This window comes from Diaphorina citri, unplaced genomic scaffold (assembly GCF_000475195.1).
Source record: "Diaphorina citri unplaced genomic scaffold, Diaci psyllid genome assembly version 1.1 scaffold695, whole genome shotgun sequence".
Taxonomy (NCBI): Eukaryota; Metazoa; Arthropoda; class Insecta; order Hemiptera; family Psyllidae; genus Diaphorina; species Diaphorina citri.
The window spans coordinates 50,347-66,825 of record NW_007378128.1 but is presented as its reverse complement, the minus strand read 5'-3'; the positions used below and the strand labels follow the sequence as shown (position 1 = coordinate 66,825).

At 39.7% G+C, this 16,479-nt stretch overlaps 1 protein-coding gene across 1 annotated transcript; it reads right to left on the bottom strand.

The window, feature by feature from the left end:
* Nucleotides 1–5,594: 5,594 nt before the first annotated feature.
* LOC103511276 (skin secretory protein xP2) lies at nt 5,595–7,725 on the bottom strand. Its single transcript, XM_026825084.1, has 4 exons — nt 7,717–7,725; nt 7,037–7,307; nt 6,479–6,553; nt 5,595–5,794 (listed from the first exon to the last, which is right to left on the bottom strand). Exons 1-4 carry the CDS (start codon nt 7,723–7,725, stop codon nt 5,595–5,597), a joined length of 555 nt encoding a protein of 184 aa, XP_026680885.1.
* Nucleotides 7,726–16,479: the final 8,754 nt, after the last annotated feature.

The following is a 16,479-nucleotide window of genomic DNA, read 5'->3' as shown; positions in this document are numbered from 1 at the left end:
AGAGAGAGAGAGAGAGAGAGAGAGAGAGAGAGAGAGAGAGAGAGAGAGAGAGAGAGAAGGAAAAAGGAGAGGACAGAGAGATACTTTTTAAGCTGTTTTACGTCACTGCACAACTACTAAGGTCTTCAGTGACGGGGGGTTTTTACCCAAAAGTCAGCGAAAAGCTATCCCACTTCAGCCAGCCTGAGTGGGGTCTTGAAAAGCCAGCAGAACGCGATTGTCCAGATGGCCACCCATCTGGATACCAAACACGTGCAACGTTGCTTAACATTGGGGATTCATTGGGAGGCCACCCATCTGGATACCAAACACGTGCAACGTAGCTTAACATTGGGGATTCATTGGGAGCTGCTCTGGTCGAGCCGTTTGCAGGAGGGAGAGAAAAACAAATTGAGGTGTGGAATAAAGACTATGAAGAGAGAGAGAGGAAGAGAGAGAGAGAGAGAGAGAGAGAGAGAGAGAGAGAGAGAGAGAGAGAGAGACGACCATGGATTCTCCCCAAATCCAGAGAATTAATCATGTGGGAGTTAAACATAATATTGTCTTTGGGATGCCAGAGTTAAAATTCATTTTCCCCTCTGGTTTTCGGAAACCAACCAATCAGAGAGCCAGATTCCTCTACTTGAATGTATTAGGATTAGGAGTCGATTGGTTAAAAATTCCATTTTAATTCTTAAAAGTCCAAAAATTGACTACCAAAAAAGTTTGTATTAAAATCAACGTCTTGGATTCCCCTTTAACGCGTTGGAAAAAAAGAAAAAAGTTAGCTAATATTTTATTAATCTCCTTGAAATTTTCAGTACCAATTTGGTGATTGTTTTTATTTATTTATTATTATTATTTTTAATCACCGCACCACAAGCAACAATGAAAATATTAATAAATACAAAAAAAAAGAAGGAGAAGAGAAGAAGTCTCCTCCGCAGAATATTGACATTGATGGAGAAAAAAAGTACATCACTTATTTAATATTTATGGATTGATGAAAAAATAAGTAGCTCGTGGAAAGAAGCGCATTTCAGCAATTTCATCAATTTCAGCATAGCATTTTTATAACGACATTATTGCATTTCTTATAAAAAGTAAAAACTTTATTGCATTTATTTTGCTTTCCGTGGAAAATATTTGCATACCTAGAGAGAAAAAAGGTACGTGTGTACAATTATTTCCGTGGAAAATATTTGCATACCCAGAGAGAAAATGGGTACGTGTCTACGTGTGTGTGTACGACAATGTAGGTAGTTTGAATTTATTTATTTTGATAAGGGTTTCACGTTACAGCATAACAGCTGAGGTTTTTAGTGACGTGGGTTTCACCTTACCCTCCAATAGGAGACAAGCTACCCGCCTGCCACCTCCGTACATTAACCTCACCTACCCTGAGTGGGGTCGGAAAAGCCAGGAGTAAGCGATTGCCCAAATGGTCACCCATTCGGATACCAACCACGAGCAACGTTGCTTCACTTCAATGATTCATCGGGAACTGTTGTATTCAACGTGCTATCGCCGCGTCGTACCTGATTGTTTATTTATTTTTTCCACGAGGTTTTGATTGAGAGAACTACACGCTTGCTTGTTATGCAGAAGGTCCTGGGTTCGATGCCCGCCATTAAAAAATCGTATTTCGATAACAAATACTATTTTGACTAAGAATTGTGTCTCTTCTCGCCCATCACATGAGAGGCATACTTCGGGATGGACATGGTACAACACAGACCACACGAGTCTAATGTAGCATTTGTTTTATTGCTACGAAATAAAAACGGCTGTGAAACACTCATCACACGCTTGCTTGTTATGCAGAAGGTCCTGGGTTCGATGCCCGCCATTAAAAAATCGTATTTCGATAACAAATACTATTTTGACTAAGTATTGTGTCTCTTCTCGCCCATCTGATGAGAGGCATACTTCGGGATGGACATGGTACAACACAGACCACACGAGTCTAATGTAGCAGTTGGTTCATTGCTACGAAATAAAAACGGCTGTGAAACACTCATCTTTTTTATTTTAACATTTACTTTCAAAATTACATTATAATCTGTATTGTAATCAAGGGAATTGTAATCTAGCAGTCATTAGAGCATGGATATAAAAATTTAATTTATGTTTTAACTCGACCATTTTGCATTTGGTTTAGATGTTTGTACAATGTTTGAATGCCTGTTCCGCTATAACTCCCGATTGCCTGGTCTGATTTTGATGAAATTTTGTACACGTCGATCCTTGAAATTTGGGACCACAAAGTTGAACGGCCCCCCAAAATTTAATTTATGTTTTAACTCGACCATTTTGCATTTGGTTTAGATGTTTGTACAATGTTTGTTTGTACAATGTTTATTTGTTTGATTGTCTGTTCCGCTATAACTCCCGATTGCCTGGTCTGACTTTGATGAAATTTGGTACACATCTTCATTGAATCAAGGCACGTCGATCCTTGAAATTTGGGGCCCAAAAGTTGAACGGGCCCCACGTTACGATCTTTCAAAACATATTCAAACTTCTACGAAACTTTCAAGATGATGTTAGGTATACGAACAAATATTTCTCTATGAGTTCACAAAACTCTAGAGTAAGTTCTTGAAAACGTGTTTTGGCACTAAAAACTGACCATCGAAAATTTGACCCGATTACATTACTTTCCTTCCTATAGGATAAGGAAAGTGAAAATGAATTTTTAATTCTCTTAAAGCACAATTTAATGATTGTCACAAATATCGTTCAACAATCATTAGACCTGGATAAATTTTATGGCTTGACTTGTACCCGAACCACCAACCTCCAGATTCAAAGCCAAACGCGTTAAGTAACAACTGCACCATTGAAGTTGGTCAGAAAGGCAAATCATTTAACTGTTAATGGCAATTTCTATCTTCTTACAAGTCAATAATAAAGTAGGAAAAACGCTTTTATACAATTTATTGCTTCTTAAATAAAATTAAACGGTCATGACCTATTCAAAGGCCAACGCGTTAACCACTACTCCACTGGTTGGTTTCTTCTCAGAAATGCTTATAAAAAAAAACTCTCACCTATCACAGACTTGGCAAAGGATCGGTTCTTGAGGGTGGCGAGACCCAGGTCTCCTATCTTAACCGATCCTGTGGTTCCCGTAATGAAGATATTATCACACTTCAGATCCCGATGTATGATGGGCGGGGTGCGGGAGTGCAGAAAGGCGAGGCCCTTGAGTATTTGCCGGCACCAGGACTTGAGCACCTTCGGGTTAATCTTCTTGAACCGCTTCAAGTACCTGCCCGGGGAGCAGACAATGGGTTAAATAAGGGAGGGGAAAGATACCTAAAGAATCAAAATTTTGGAAATTTTTGTAGAGACCTTAAGGTGTGTCCACACATAGTCGACAGCCGGTTGACTATGTGTGGACACACACACCTTCAAAAATACGGGCAGACGGGCACCTAGTTAGCTTGGAGAATCCCAGCGAGGGCCGAACTTTATACAAAACAGACAAAAAGTGGTGCTATATTAAACTGTTTTTTTAGCCAGCCTAGTTAGCTTAGACGTCGTCTTTGCTAATAGCAGTGCCAAGTTTACTCTCTACGCTGACGACACCACGGTCCTTGTGTCTGGAGCTAACTTCACGGAAGCGACTCTTACTTGCTCCTCCGTCATGCGTGATGTACAAACTTGGTTCACTCTCAATAAACTCAATCTGAATGCCAGCAAGACGACTTACCTATACCTGGGTCCAGGAAGTGTTCCATCTTCGGCCATTGTTCCTCTAGAGATTGCGGGAACGTCCCTGATGATACAGCCCGCTGATGAGGTGAAGTTCTTGGGATTGGTTCTGGATCGTGGGATGCGTTGGGGTTCACATCTGCAGACTTTGTCCTCCAGGCTGACGTCAGCAGTGTTTGCCCTAAGATCTGTTCGAAAAAACGTTGACACTTGCACCAGTCTGAATGCATACTTTGCTTACTTTCATAGCATTATGTCTTATGCTATTATGTTCTGGGGCTTTGCTGCCGGCACTGGAGATGTTCTTCTTTTGCAGAAAAAGGCTCTGAGGGCTGTTTTCGGCCTTACTTATACAACCTCCTGTCGTCCTTACTTTCGAGATCACAATATTCTTACTTTATATGCACAACTTACTCTTGATTCTTGTTTGAATATCCACAAGTTATCTGGTAAACTAAAGAAATATGAAAATGTCCATAGACATGATACAAGAAACAAGAGCAATATTGTGAAATCTCATCCCAAGTACCTCGGACATTCTTTTCTGAACGACGGTGTGAGGCTGTACAATCTCTTACCCACATCTATCAAAGGGTTAAACCAGGAACACCTTCGTGAGGTTCTCAAATCTAGGCTGTTGGAAGCAGTACCTTACAGTTTAGATGAGTGTATTTCTGTTCTTCGTAGTTTAACCTAACACATTTTTCATCATTGTCTCCTCCCTTCGTTGCCTCTTCTTCACTTCCCTCTTTCTTTTTCTCTCCTTCACATGTCTTATCTTTTATTTATGTTTATTTACATGTACCCAATGTTCCTCTATTTTTTATATATATATATAAATATATATCCCCCATCTATGTAGTTTAGATAGATTTAAGCCAAATTGTAAACACCCTCGGGTAATTTTGTACAATAAAATAAATTGAAATTGAATTGAAATTCCAAATTCCAGAACCATCAAACTTATCAGGCAAAAAAAAGACCTTATCAGCTTCCGGGAATTATCAGTAACCCATAAAATTTAAAATTAACAAGCCACAAATTTGAAACATTGCAAACTTATCGCAAAAAAAAGGTCAGTACTGTCGGATTTTTTCCCCACTAGGGTATTTGTGCTGTGCAAATTTTATCAAAATCGGGCAAACGGTTACAAACAAATCGAAATGTGGATGAACTATGTACTGTCTTATTCTACGCTTCGCTCCTGAAATTACTATATCGTTCAAAAATTGCATTTTAATTGAACATCAGTGGGTACTAGCACCAATTTTGGAAATACAGGATACATAGGTAACTACAGAGTTACATAAATATGCATATTACTACTGTCAGTAAATGTCTATTGTAATGTTTGTCCGTAATAAATGCAAGTATACAAGGTGGCGCTAACGTTACGAATTTTTTTAAGTGAGTTATAAAAAGAACTTCTCTTTTCAATGAACTACTCAGTCAACTCCCTATTGGAAAGTGAGGAAAAGGGATAAGGGACTTCTTTGAAGTATACTCAGGCTTATACCTACCTAAGGACATGTTTTTTTTTTTACGATTTTCAATACATGTGTGACAAAGAGTTCAATATTTCTGTTGCCTCAAAGATGACCCTGTTTTTGTGCTCAAGTACTTACTAGATACTCAATGGGCTACGTTACGGGTTCGATTCCCGCCCCAGGTCGAAATTCATTCTAAACAGATAAGGTTTGTTTTCAGAACGGCTGGCTTTCTCCTATCATCCTAACCCTCTCTCTTCGATTTCGGGATGATAAGACCAGTAGCAGTTACAGTTCCCTCTATCTAACCTTGGGGGGAAAAAAGGTCACGTGGTTCTGGCTAAATGTCAATCCAAATGTGGAAGGAGAGATCAGTGGTTGAGTGGAAAAGCTCCTGCAGGAATAAACTTACCTCTGGTCGGGAGAAAACGCGGACGCTTTCTCCGTATCATCCTGTGAGGGTGTCTGCTGAGTATCAGGGCCAGGGGCGGCTCCTCCATCCTGTGCCGGGGCCGTGGCTGGGGTCTTCTCTCCCTCTACTACCCCAGGGGTGGGCTCAGCAGGGCCCTGGGCCTCGCCCTCCAGTTGAACACCTGAGTCTGGAACTTCTGAAAGAAGCGAAAACAAACGTAAAATCAAATTCTGAATCTTTGTGGTAAAGCAAAAAGCTTTTACCCAACGTTTGTCGGAATTACAGCCTCATTTACTATTAATTTTCATCCACTAGTATCATCATTTTACACTGATAATACCGCCACTGGTTGCTACTCGATTATTACTCAATCGTCCTCACGAGGCTGAGTACACCCCGAACTCCAAGCACTGAGCCGAAAAAAAAAAATCTCGGCCCCGCCGGGAATCGAACCCGGGACCTCCGGCGTGCAAGCCTAGTGTAATACCTACTCGGCCACAAAGGTTTCTAGTCAAGCTTAGATTAACTAGTATAGCTCGCTATACTGTAGTAATAGAAAGTAAAAAGCATTAGAAACAAGTACCCTGTTATTCTACCTTCATTAAATAAAGTACATGTACTTAGTAGAATTACAAAAAGGGGAAAAACTAACCAAAGGTGTCATGCACTCTCTCTCTGTTTGACTGCCACAAATATGGGAAGTGTCAAGTCCAAGAACTTCAGAACTAGTGACAAAAATATGTCACTCTATCTTCATTGAGTAGTGTCGTCTTGGCGCGAATCTTCAAATTTTTGTAATTTTTTATTTAGTTGTTCTGATGATGGCCATAGTAATGGTCGAAATATATCAACTCGTCTGTCCTTTTATCTGTAGTCTTGCCTTCTGGTATACTTGTTGCGCCTTCAGATTCTTCCTTTGCCCCTTCCGACTGCACACTGTCTTGCGCCTGTCCAACTGAAAAAGAATAGAATATACCCTCCCTTCAGCAACAAGCTCACTTCCTACGTGAATTGACCTCACTCAGTTAGAGTGGGCCGGGAAACGACAGCAGCACGCAATCGCCCAAATGTTCACCCAACCGCATACCAACCACTTCTTAAATATATTTCGTAAATCGAAATTTGAAAACTTATGGGCGATTTTTAAAGAATCCGCTTTTGGCTCACATCTTTGTTAACCCTTTCGTGTGTAAGTCTTCCCATCTTTGAAATCGCGGGGGAAAAGAAGAGGAATGACTGAATCGCATGAAAGGAGGAAGACCTACATCATGCAAAAGTCCTACATTCACACAGGGATTTCGTTAAGAAAAGTCCCCCATTACTTCCCGCTGCACAAGAAATGGTTAAAACCCAGATAGCGCGGGCCTTCTGGAAGGCCAAAAATCCAAAAATATTTTTTAAAAATCCCTCGGAAGGGTACATTTGAGAAAAAACTCACCCTCACTGCCTTCAGTTTCTTCCTTCGCGCCTTCCAACTTGCTCCGAGGGCCGGTGTCTACCGTCGCGTCATGACTGGCTGGCTCCGGGGTGGGGGATTTATTGACTGCTGGCTCCGGGGTGGGAGATTTAGAAGAGGAGGAACGGCTACGCGGCAGTGAACGCGTTGAGGCGGGGGAGGCTATGTGGGGGGAGGAAGGTCGGCGGCTAAACGAGCCTGAGACGCGTCGCGATATGCTGGGCAGTACTGCTGACGCGACGCGCGAAAGAAGCTGAGGGGGAAAGAAAAGAACAATTGATCAAATCGTGTGAATGTGTGAATTAGTTGTGGTAAAGCAGAGATTGTTCACTACTGTTGTGGATATCAATGATAAAGTAGTCCAATTTTGAACTGTTGAGATAAGGGGACTAAGGGTGGGTTTCACCACCTTCGTTTTAGTCCCTGACAGCCTGTTAGCTTAGCAGCCGTTAAGCCTAGATACAAATCAAATGGACGCTGGTAATGCTGCCAGTGGTCGCTACTCGGTGACTGGTCACTTCTTCTCACGAGGCTGAGTGCACCCCGAAATCCAAGTACAGAGCCGAAAAAACTTTGAACCCACCGGGAATCGAACCCGCGACCTCCAGCGTGGAATCCTAGTGATACCGACCCAGCCACGGAGGATGCTATGTTAGAATAACTCCCTTCATGACTCTTTAGTCGTTTTTTTCTTTAACTTTTTAGTGTATTTTCTTTTTTTTTCAGCGAAGATCTATTACCTTATGTTTCTCGGGAGTACTCTGTCTAGATTTGGTCTGCGGATTGGTCTGCTGTCCGAGGCTGGAATTCACGGACCCCGTCTTGCGCGATCTCCTATTGAGGGATTCGGTACTGGGACTATTACTACTACTGCTGGTGCTGGTGGTGGTGTTGTTGTTACGGATATTCAGTAGTGACCGGCTAGAGAAACAAAACCAAGGGAGGACAAAATTAGAAACTGATTGGAAAAATGATGAAAACATGATGCACTGAGGAAGACAATAGTGATGGGGTGCCACATGCCACTAGTTGAATGCCATAGGCATTAACCCCACCCTTGATCAAACTTTATTTTGTATTTATATGTATCGGCACTGAAATTTCTCTATCGGACGTGAAAAATTGTCTTTCCGTGGAAAAAAGAGAACGAAATTTATCGGATGCAGCTTATGTGATGACAGTTTAGGGCGTTGCTTTGTTTTCATATGAACCGCCGGCGGAGACAGTTTTACCTATTTTCTCTGCTCGTACAATGGCAGTAGATTCACGTCTTGGACACAAAAGGGGGGGACTGAGGGGGAAGAGATAGAGACAGTCCCTTTTAAAGAGAGGGGCGAGGGAGGGGAAGAAGGAGGAGGGAGAGAAGGAACTAAGGTATTGTCTCTTTTCTTCAATAGAGAGGGGGTGGGAAAAGAGAAGGGAGGGGGAACAGAGAGGAGGAGAAGAGATAGGGGGAAGGGACCTTCCCTCTAAGAGGGGAGGAGGAAGAGAGAAAAGTAGGAAACAGAGACTTTGGGGAAAAAAGAGAGAGAAGAGAGGGGGAGAGGGACAAAGGGGAAGACATAGTCCCTTTTAAAGAGAGAGGGGAGGAAGGAGGGAGAGAGGGAAAAGATAGGAGGAGGGGAACAGAGGGGGAAAGATAGTCCCTTCCAAAGAGAAGGGGAGGGAGACTGAGAGGAGAAAGTAGAGGAGGATTTAATAGAGGAAGGGAAAAGGGGAAGAGAGAGAGAAAGTAAAAGGAAAAAGAAATGGGGAAGAAGAGGGGGGGAAGAGAGAGAGGGAAAGGGAAGAAAGAGAAGAGGAGTTTCCGTGAAAAACGACAAACAGGTTGAAATCTAAAGGTGGAAGAAAATATAGAATGTACTTCTTATTACATTTTGTAGTAGGTAAGTTCATGAATTTACTACTAGTGATATAGTGCACGAGATGAGGTCTCGGAAGTTTTCCGGAAACAATTCGTATTTCAATTTTATAAATACAGTCTACTCTCGATTTTTCGAACCTTCGATAATTCACACTAAATATGTATTTTACCTGAATTCCAACAGGATCTCGAGCATAGGCTTTCACAAGTTACTTTCCAACTGATCGAAACGAGAATTCCCCCTCAGTCAGAGTCAGATAGGACATTCCACAAAGTTGACACACGCTAAATTATTCCCATTTAAGCGTCACTTGTTTTCAACCAAGGACGATGAAAATTTCAATGTTATTCGAAAGAAAACGCCAAAAGAAGAAGAAAACTGATTCTGGCAACAGAAATTGAAACGGAAAATGCAAGTGGAAATCTTGATTGTGGAAGACTTGTTTATAAATACGAGAAAAAATATAAGATTACTACATTTGTGACGAGCATTTAATTTAAAGTATGTTTAACACCAGTTAAAATTACTTTGTTTACTATACCAAGATCACTAAATTTATTCTAGCGAAAAAGGCAAGCTGACATTAAAACCTGACAGGACCTTAGCAGTGACGCCATAAAAAAAAGCTCAGAAACACTGATCATTCGGGAAAAAAATTATGGTAAATAAAGAAGAAAAAAATAGTAAAGAAAGAAAAACTGATGTCCCTAGTTAACTAGTTGAACAAAAAAAACTACGATCGAGGATACAAACTATCCGAAACAATCAACAAGTAAAACAGTAATTGAAACACTGAAAAACAAAACAGCAACAGGTGGGAGTGTAATGGCAATAAAATACCACTCGACTGAAAATCAATGTCGACACAACAAAACAATCATTCTTCAAGAATTAATCATTAAAAACGAACAAAAACACACAAAAAAACAACAAAAGAACTTATTCGATGATCCATTATCAGTCAAACTACCACAGGTCAATTAAAAATCAATAGAATTTCCATAAATACAACTGTTGCGTGGTACTAATCATACAACATTTCACAAATCCACGTGTTGACAAATGTTGACCTTATTTTACGATTATTACACAAATTTCACACAAATAAATTGTTTTTAATTATAGCTTAATATTTTAGTTGGGTGTTTGAAACTTATAACAATCGGTAAGTCGGTATTTAAAACTTATACATAGTAGAGTGAAGTGTACACCTCAATCCGAACTTTAAAATTTATAGTTTAGCGGAATTGGAAACCCTAATCGAAATTTTAAACTTGAAGAATTAAACTGTAGTAGACCTCATTCAGAAAAAGTAAAAAAGAACTGAAAAAAAAAGAAACTAAAATAAAAATCACCTCGAAATTCGTAGTTTTCTAAAACCTCGCGTATTAAAACTACTGAGTTGCACTCACACGAACGGGAAGCGTTGTTAAAATCACCTCGAAATTCGTAGTTTTCTAAAACCTCGCGTATTAAAACTACTGAGTTGCACTCACACGAACGGGAAGCGTTGTTTTTTCCAAACGTTAAATTCACATCAGTTGGTTTTTACACTATCACTACACTGATGCTCTTTACCTAGGTGATATAACACGGTAAACTGATAACTCGACTGATAACAATAACCACTATCCGCGACCTTGAGAATGATAACATGGGAAGGAGGGGGGGGTGGCTCCCCATATAACTTGATAACATAGGCCGGAGGGAGGGAGGGGATTGGTTAAATTGATATGGGCTGAGGGGAGGAAAGAAGAGGATGGCTCCCCATAAAATCTATATCTCTTCCCGTGATTCGCTAATCTAGGGGGGCAAATTTAGTCCAGTAGTCCAAGCCAAAGGTCCCGGGTTCGATGTCCACCAGTCTGCCCGTATTTAATCTAGGGATTCTAGGGAGCAGTGTTATCCCAGTAGTAACGCGCTCCCTTGCCAAGCCAAAGGTCCTGGTTTCGAAGCTCACCATCCAAAAGAAAATTTGCGCGAAACAAACAGACAATCGGTGAAATCGTCATGTTCAAAACTTGAACTTCACATCGATCAATTATATTTTCGCTCCCTAACTTAACCGAGCCTCCATATCCCCCCCCCTTAGTTACGGCCCTGGTTACGAGATCTACATAGTTCAAGTTGACTTGACTGTCGTCAAATTGGCATATCTCTATTCAGATTTATCGACAGTGTGCGAGAAAAATCGAGAAGCTTGTTCCTGAAAAAAATTCACACGATTTTTTCCCGAAAGTCCTGTAGGTAATGTAATTTAAATGAGAGTGTTCCCACTTAGGCACGAATTTAAGAAGTGGGAACGGACCTTTATTTAACAGAAGAAGGGCTGTCTTTTATGTGGCAAAAAATGCTTCATTGGACTTCCCTCTTTCACATGGCAAATAAAGTGCCTTATTGGATTTCCCAAGTCTGCTCCGGAGCACACTCATTGTTCATCCCGTAATATAAAACCCTCATCAAATGAATGAGAACAGACAGATGAGAAGACATAATACTTCCCAGTTATGGACTTCCCTCTTTCACATGGCAAATAAAGTGCCTTATTGGATTTCCCAAGTCTGCTCCGGAGCACACTCATTGTTCATCCCGTAATGTAAAACCCTCATCAAATGAATGAGAACAGACAGATGAGAAGACATAATACTTCCCACTTGCCGTGCGGGTCTGGGTCAACATGAAAACACTAGCGACATGTACCTATTTGTCATCAATTCTTGTGAGATTCCATGTTTTTTCTTTCTTTCTTGAAGAAAAAATCTAATAAATAAAAATAAACAAATTTATAAAAAAAAAAGTGTTTGATAGGGGGAGCAGTCACAAACGAAGTCTTATGATCACGAAATCGCAGAGTTCCGAGAACGAACCTTATCTGTTTAGGATAAAGTTCGACCGGAACGGGATTTGAACCCACGACCTAGCGCTTACAAGGCAGGCGCTCTACTCTCTAAGCGAAACTAGGCTGGTGGTTTTCTTTTCATCAAAAAATGAGATGTCTATTATTTTGTTAGTGGATGTTTGTATGGGTGAAATCTTGTAACTAAATTTTGAGCCGTTTTTTACTGGGCGTCCCGGCCAACTGACTTGAAACTTTGTACGGTTATGTATCTTGGAATCTTGGATGACACTAGGACTAGGATAAAGAATCTGGGTATCCAAAAAATGGAATTTTTACGTAATACAACCATGCACTTTGAAATTTTCATTTCTTTATTATTTATTACATACTTGAAATAATAGGAAGTAAAAAAAACTCAAATATTTGCAACAATGTTTACAAGATTCTAATCTTTCCAACACAAGCTTCCCCCAATCTCCCCTGTGCCCTGTTTCTAGAATTCTCTGGCACACTATACCCACACATCTCTTTCTTTGCCTATTTATTGCCTAGGTCTATCAATTTGTCTAACATATCACCACCACGACCTAGACAATAACTTACTAATCCCTACTTGATTGATATGCAAGGTATATTCTAAACTACTTGATTGATATCCAAGGTATATTCTATTCTATTCTATCCAAGTAATGACATAAGACACCGGACGTAGGTATTAGGACCAATCAGAACCGACTCTTGAACGAACGGAGTGTGAGATCCGACTTTTTTTCTAAGAGGTTTGACAGAGGGAACTGTAACTGCTAAGGACTTATCGTTCCGAAATCGAAGAGAGAAGGAAGACAGGATAGGAGAAAGATGTTACAAGATGGACTTCATATTAATAATCTTGTGTGGGTGATTGTAGTTGTTGGTAATAGTTTTTCTAGAAAGAATTTGCAATTTGTGTGAGGCTGAACAATCTCTTACCCACATCTATCAAAGGGTTAAACCAGGAACACCTTCGTGAGGTTCTCAAATCTAGGCTGTTGGAAGCAGTAAAGGAGATGTCTGTTATTTTGTTAGTGGATGTTTGTATGGGTAGGTAACTAAATTTTGAGCCATTTTTACTGGGCGCCCCGGCCGACTGACTTGAAACTTTGTACGGTTATGTATCTTGGATTCTTGGATGACACTAGGACTAGGAAAAAGAATCTATCCAAAAAATAGAATTTTTACGTAATACAACCATGCACTTTGAAATTTTCATTTCATATAATATGTTTATTATTTATTACATACTTTCTTGAAAATCCCCTTTTCCCTAAATAAAAATAAACAAATTTATATAAATTTTGAGCCATTTTTACTGGGCGCCCCGGCCAACTGACTTGAAACTTTGTACGGTTATGTATCTTGGAATCTTGGATGACACTAGGACTAGAATAAAGAATCTATCCAAAAAATGGAATTTTTACGTGATACAACCATGCACTTTGAAATTTTCAATTCATATAATATGTTTATTATTTATTACATACTTGAAAAAAAAATCTCAAATATTTGCAACAATGTTTACAAGATTCTAATCTTTCCAACACAAGCTTTCCCCAATCTCCCCTGTGCCCTGTTTCTAGACTTCTCTGGCACACTATACCCTATACCCTATACCCACACATCTCTTTCTTTGCCTATTTATTGCCTAGGTCTATCAATTTGTCTAACGCGTCTATTAAGACAAACATTGCCACGAGTGTGTGGCGCGGGAACGCCAAAAACGGTCACACTAGATTGAAAATTCTTCTGGCCTGATTGTGGCGCCCTGGTGCACGAAAACAAGATGTTTTGTCTAACATGTCTATTAAGACAAACATTGCCACGAGTGTGTGGCGCGGGAACGCCAAAAACCGTCACACTAGATTGAAAATTCTTCTGGCCTGATTGTGGCGCCCTGGTGCACGAAAACAAGATGTTTTATTTGTGTGTCAGACTTGTGTGATAGAAACGATAATTAGGTAATAGTTTGCTGATGTGATGGACACATGAAAGAAACATTATTATCATACGAGAAACATTATTATGATACAAGAAACAAGGCCGTCATGAGAAAACACTACTGCTCCCTATCTAATATTGTGTTATTTATTAATTATTACTCCTATAGTTCATCCTGCAGAGGAAATCCCTACATTGTTGCAATTCAGGTAAAGGTCTATTTTTGATAAACTCTCTCTTCTAAAATGCAGAGGTAGAGCTCTAAGTTCAGAGGTTGGATTCCAGAACAGGTAAGGTGGATATCGCCGTTATCGCCTTACCTGACTTTGTTTCACTGTCGGAGGAAGCACTGTGCAATATAGCTTCCCCTTTTAGAGATTCTCTACCATTGCAAAAGTGACATGTTTGGCAACAATGCCTATTTTTTTGCTGTCACATTGATCTGGACACACTATAATATTCGAGACAAAAAGAGAACATTTCGAGAACTGAAAAATACTCGTGATGGGAATCCAGACCAAACTTTCACTAGGCGTGTTTTTCTATTTTCATGAATCGTCTGAATTATTCTGACCCGAACTGAACAATCGTGTTCTGTTTTAAATATGTTTGAATATTTCAGGACCCAAGCTAACCGAGTGTTTTCTATGGTCAGGATCTTCCTCAAAAGTTTGGTCATGAAAAACTAGCGGGATTTTTTTAATCATGTTTTATTTCTATTCATAGCTCAACTCCAAACACAAAAATCCCACTCCGAGGCGTAGGTGTTGGGGCAATTTGCCCCAAGGATGGGTTAAGCTTATACGAATCTATCTATTTCTGTTCAAACCAAAGCTGACCAAATTAATAAGGTATTCTGAATAATTTAGACATTGTAAAAAATCAAAAAACTCATTGCAGCGGGATTCACCAATGACCTATTCGGAAAATTAACTTGGATAAACGGAATTTTCAAATCCAAACGTTCTTCTAGTGAGGTTGTTGTTCGTGACAGTTGTGAATAACAATATGACTACCACAATTTGTACAGATACAATACAGTTAGACAGAGATACGCCTCAATCTCAACTGCATACGACAAGTCAGTTTAAGGATTAAAATTTAGCCTCATCTACATACATACAAGACATATGTATTTGTATGGATACATAGGTAACTACAGAGTTACATAAATATGCATATTACTACTGTCAGTAAATGTCTATTGTAATGTTTGTCCGTAATAAATGCGAGTATACAAGGTGGCGCTAACGTCACGAATTTTTTCAGTGAACTACTCAGTCAACTCCCTATTGGAAAGTGAGGAAAAGGGATAAGGGGCTTCTTTGAAGTATACTCAGGCTTATACCTACCTAAGGACATATTGTTTTTTTTTTACGATTTTCAATACATGTGTGACAAAGAGTTGAATATTTCTGTTGCCTCAAAGATGACCCTGTTTTTGTGCTCAAGTACTTACTAGATACTCAATGTGTCATGAGTCATGAGGTAATATTCACCAATAGGAAAACAATCTGTCCAATAAAGATGACAATAGATTTCGTCTTATTGTATCAAGTAGTACCTATCCGGTACGTTTGACGTATGACGTTAGGCCAGCCACTCACTATCAGACAGACCTGACAGGCGGACCTGATCTGGTGTACCTGATAGTGTGTGTGCTCATCGGGTATCAGGTAGACCTGACAGGCGGACCTGATCTGGTGTGCCTGTCAGGTCTATCTGATAGTGAGTAGCTGGCCGTTTTTCTATTTTCATGAATCGTCTGAATTATTCTGACCCGAACTGAACAATCGTGTTCTGTTTTAAATATGTTTGAATATTTCAGGAGCCAACCTAACCTAGTGTTTTCTATGGTCAGGATCTTCCTCAAAAGTTTGGTCATGAAAAACTAGCGGGATTTTTTAAATCATGTTTTATTTCTATTCATAGCTTAACTCCATACACAAAAATCCCACTCTGAGGCGTAGGTGTTGGGGCAATTTGCCCCAAGGGGAGAGTTAAGCTTATACGAATCTATCTATTTCTGTTCGAACCAAAGCTGACCAAATGGATAAAATATTCTGAATAATTTAGACATTGTAAAAAATCAAAAAACTCATTGCAGCGGGATTCACCAATGACCTAATCGGAAAATTAACTTAGGCAAATGGGATTTTCAAATCCAAACGTTCTTCTCCTGAGCTAGTGAGGTTGGTAATGGTGACAATTGTGAATAACAATATGACTACCACAATAATAATATGTACAATTGTACATGTACAATACTGGAACACTTATGTGGACAGAGATACGCCTCAATCTCAACTGCATACGACAAGTCAGTTTAAGGATTAAAAATTAGCGTCATCTACATACATATGCACTTGTATGTCTATGGATACATAACCATGTAAATATATGTAAATAATATATCCATGTTACTACTGTCAGTAAATGTCTATTGTAATGTTTGTCGATAATAAATGCAAGTATACAGGGTGGAGAATATGTCACGAAATCTTTCGAAATAAAAACGTGTTTACAAGAGTTGTGCAAAGAGTCAGTTATTAAACTCTTTGCAGATCTACTCTTTGCAGTGAACTACTCAGTCAACGCCCTATTGAGAAGTGAGGAAAAAGGACAACACGTGCTGCCATGCTGGCTTCTTCAAAATATGCTCAGATTTTTTTTTTTTTTTTTTTTTTTTTTTTTTTTTTTTTTTTTGGGGGGGGGGGGAAAAAGGTTTATTTTTTTTTTTCCCCCAA

Bases quoted from the DNA above. Each gene is read 5' to 3' on its own strand.
- LOC103511276 (XM_026825084.1), bottom strand. The intron at 6,554-7,036 runs GTGAGTTTTTTC...ATTCTTTTTCAG, and splicing joins AGAAACTGAAGGCAGTGAGG to TTGGACAGGCGCAAGACAGT. The intron at 5,795-6,478 runs GCAAGACTACAG...CGCTTCTTTCAG, and splicing joins CGCAACAAGTATACCAGAAG to AAGTTCCAGACTCAGGTGTT.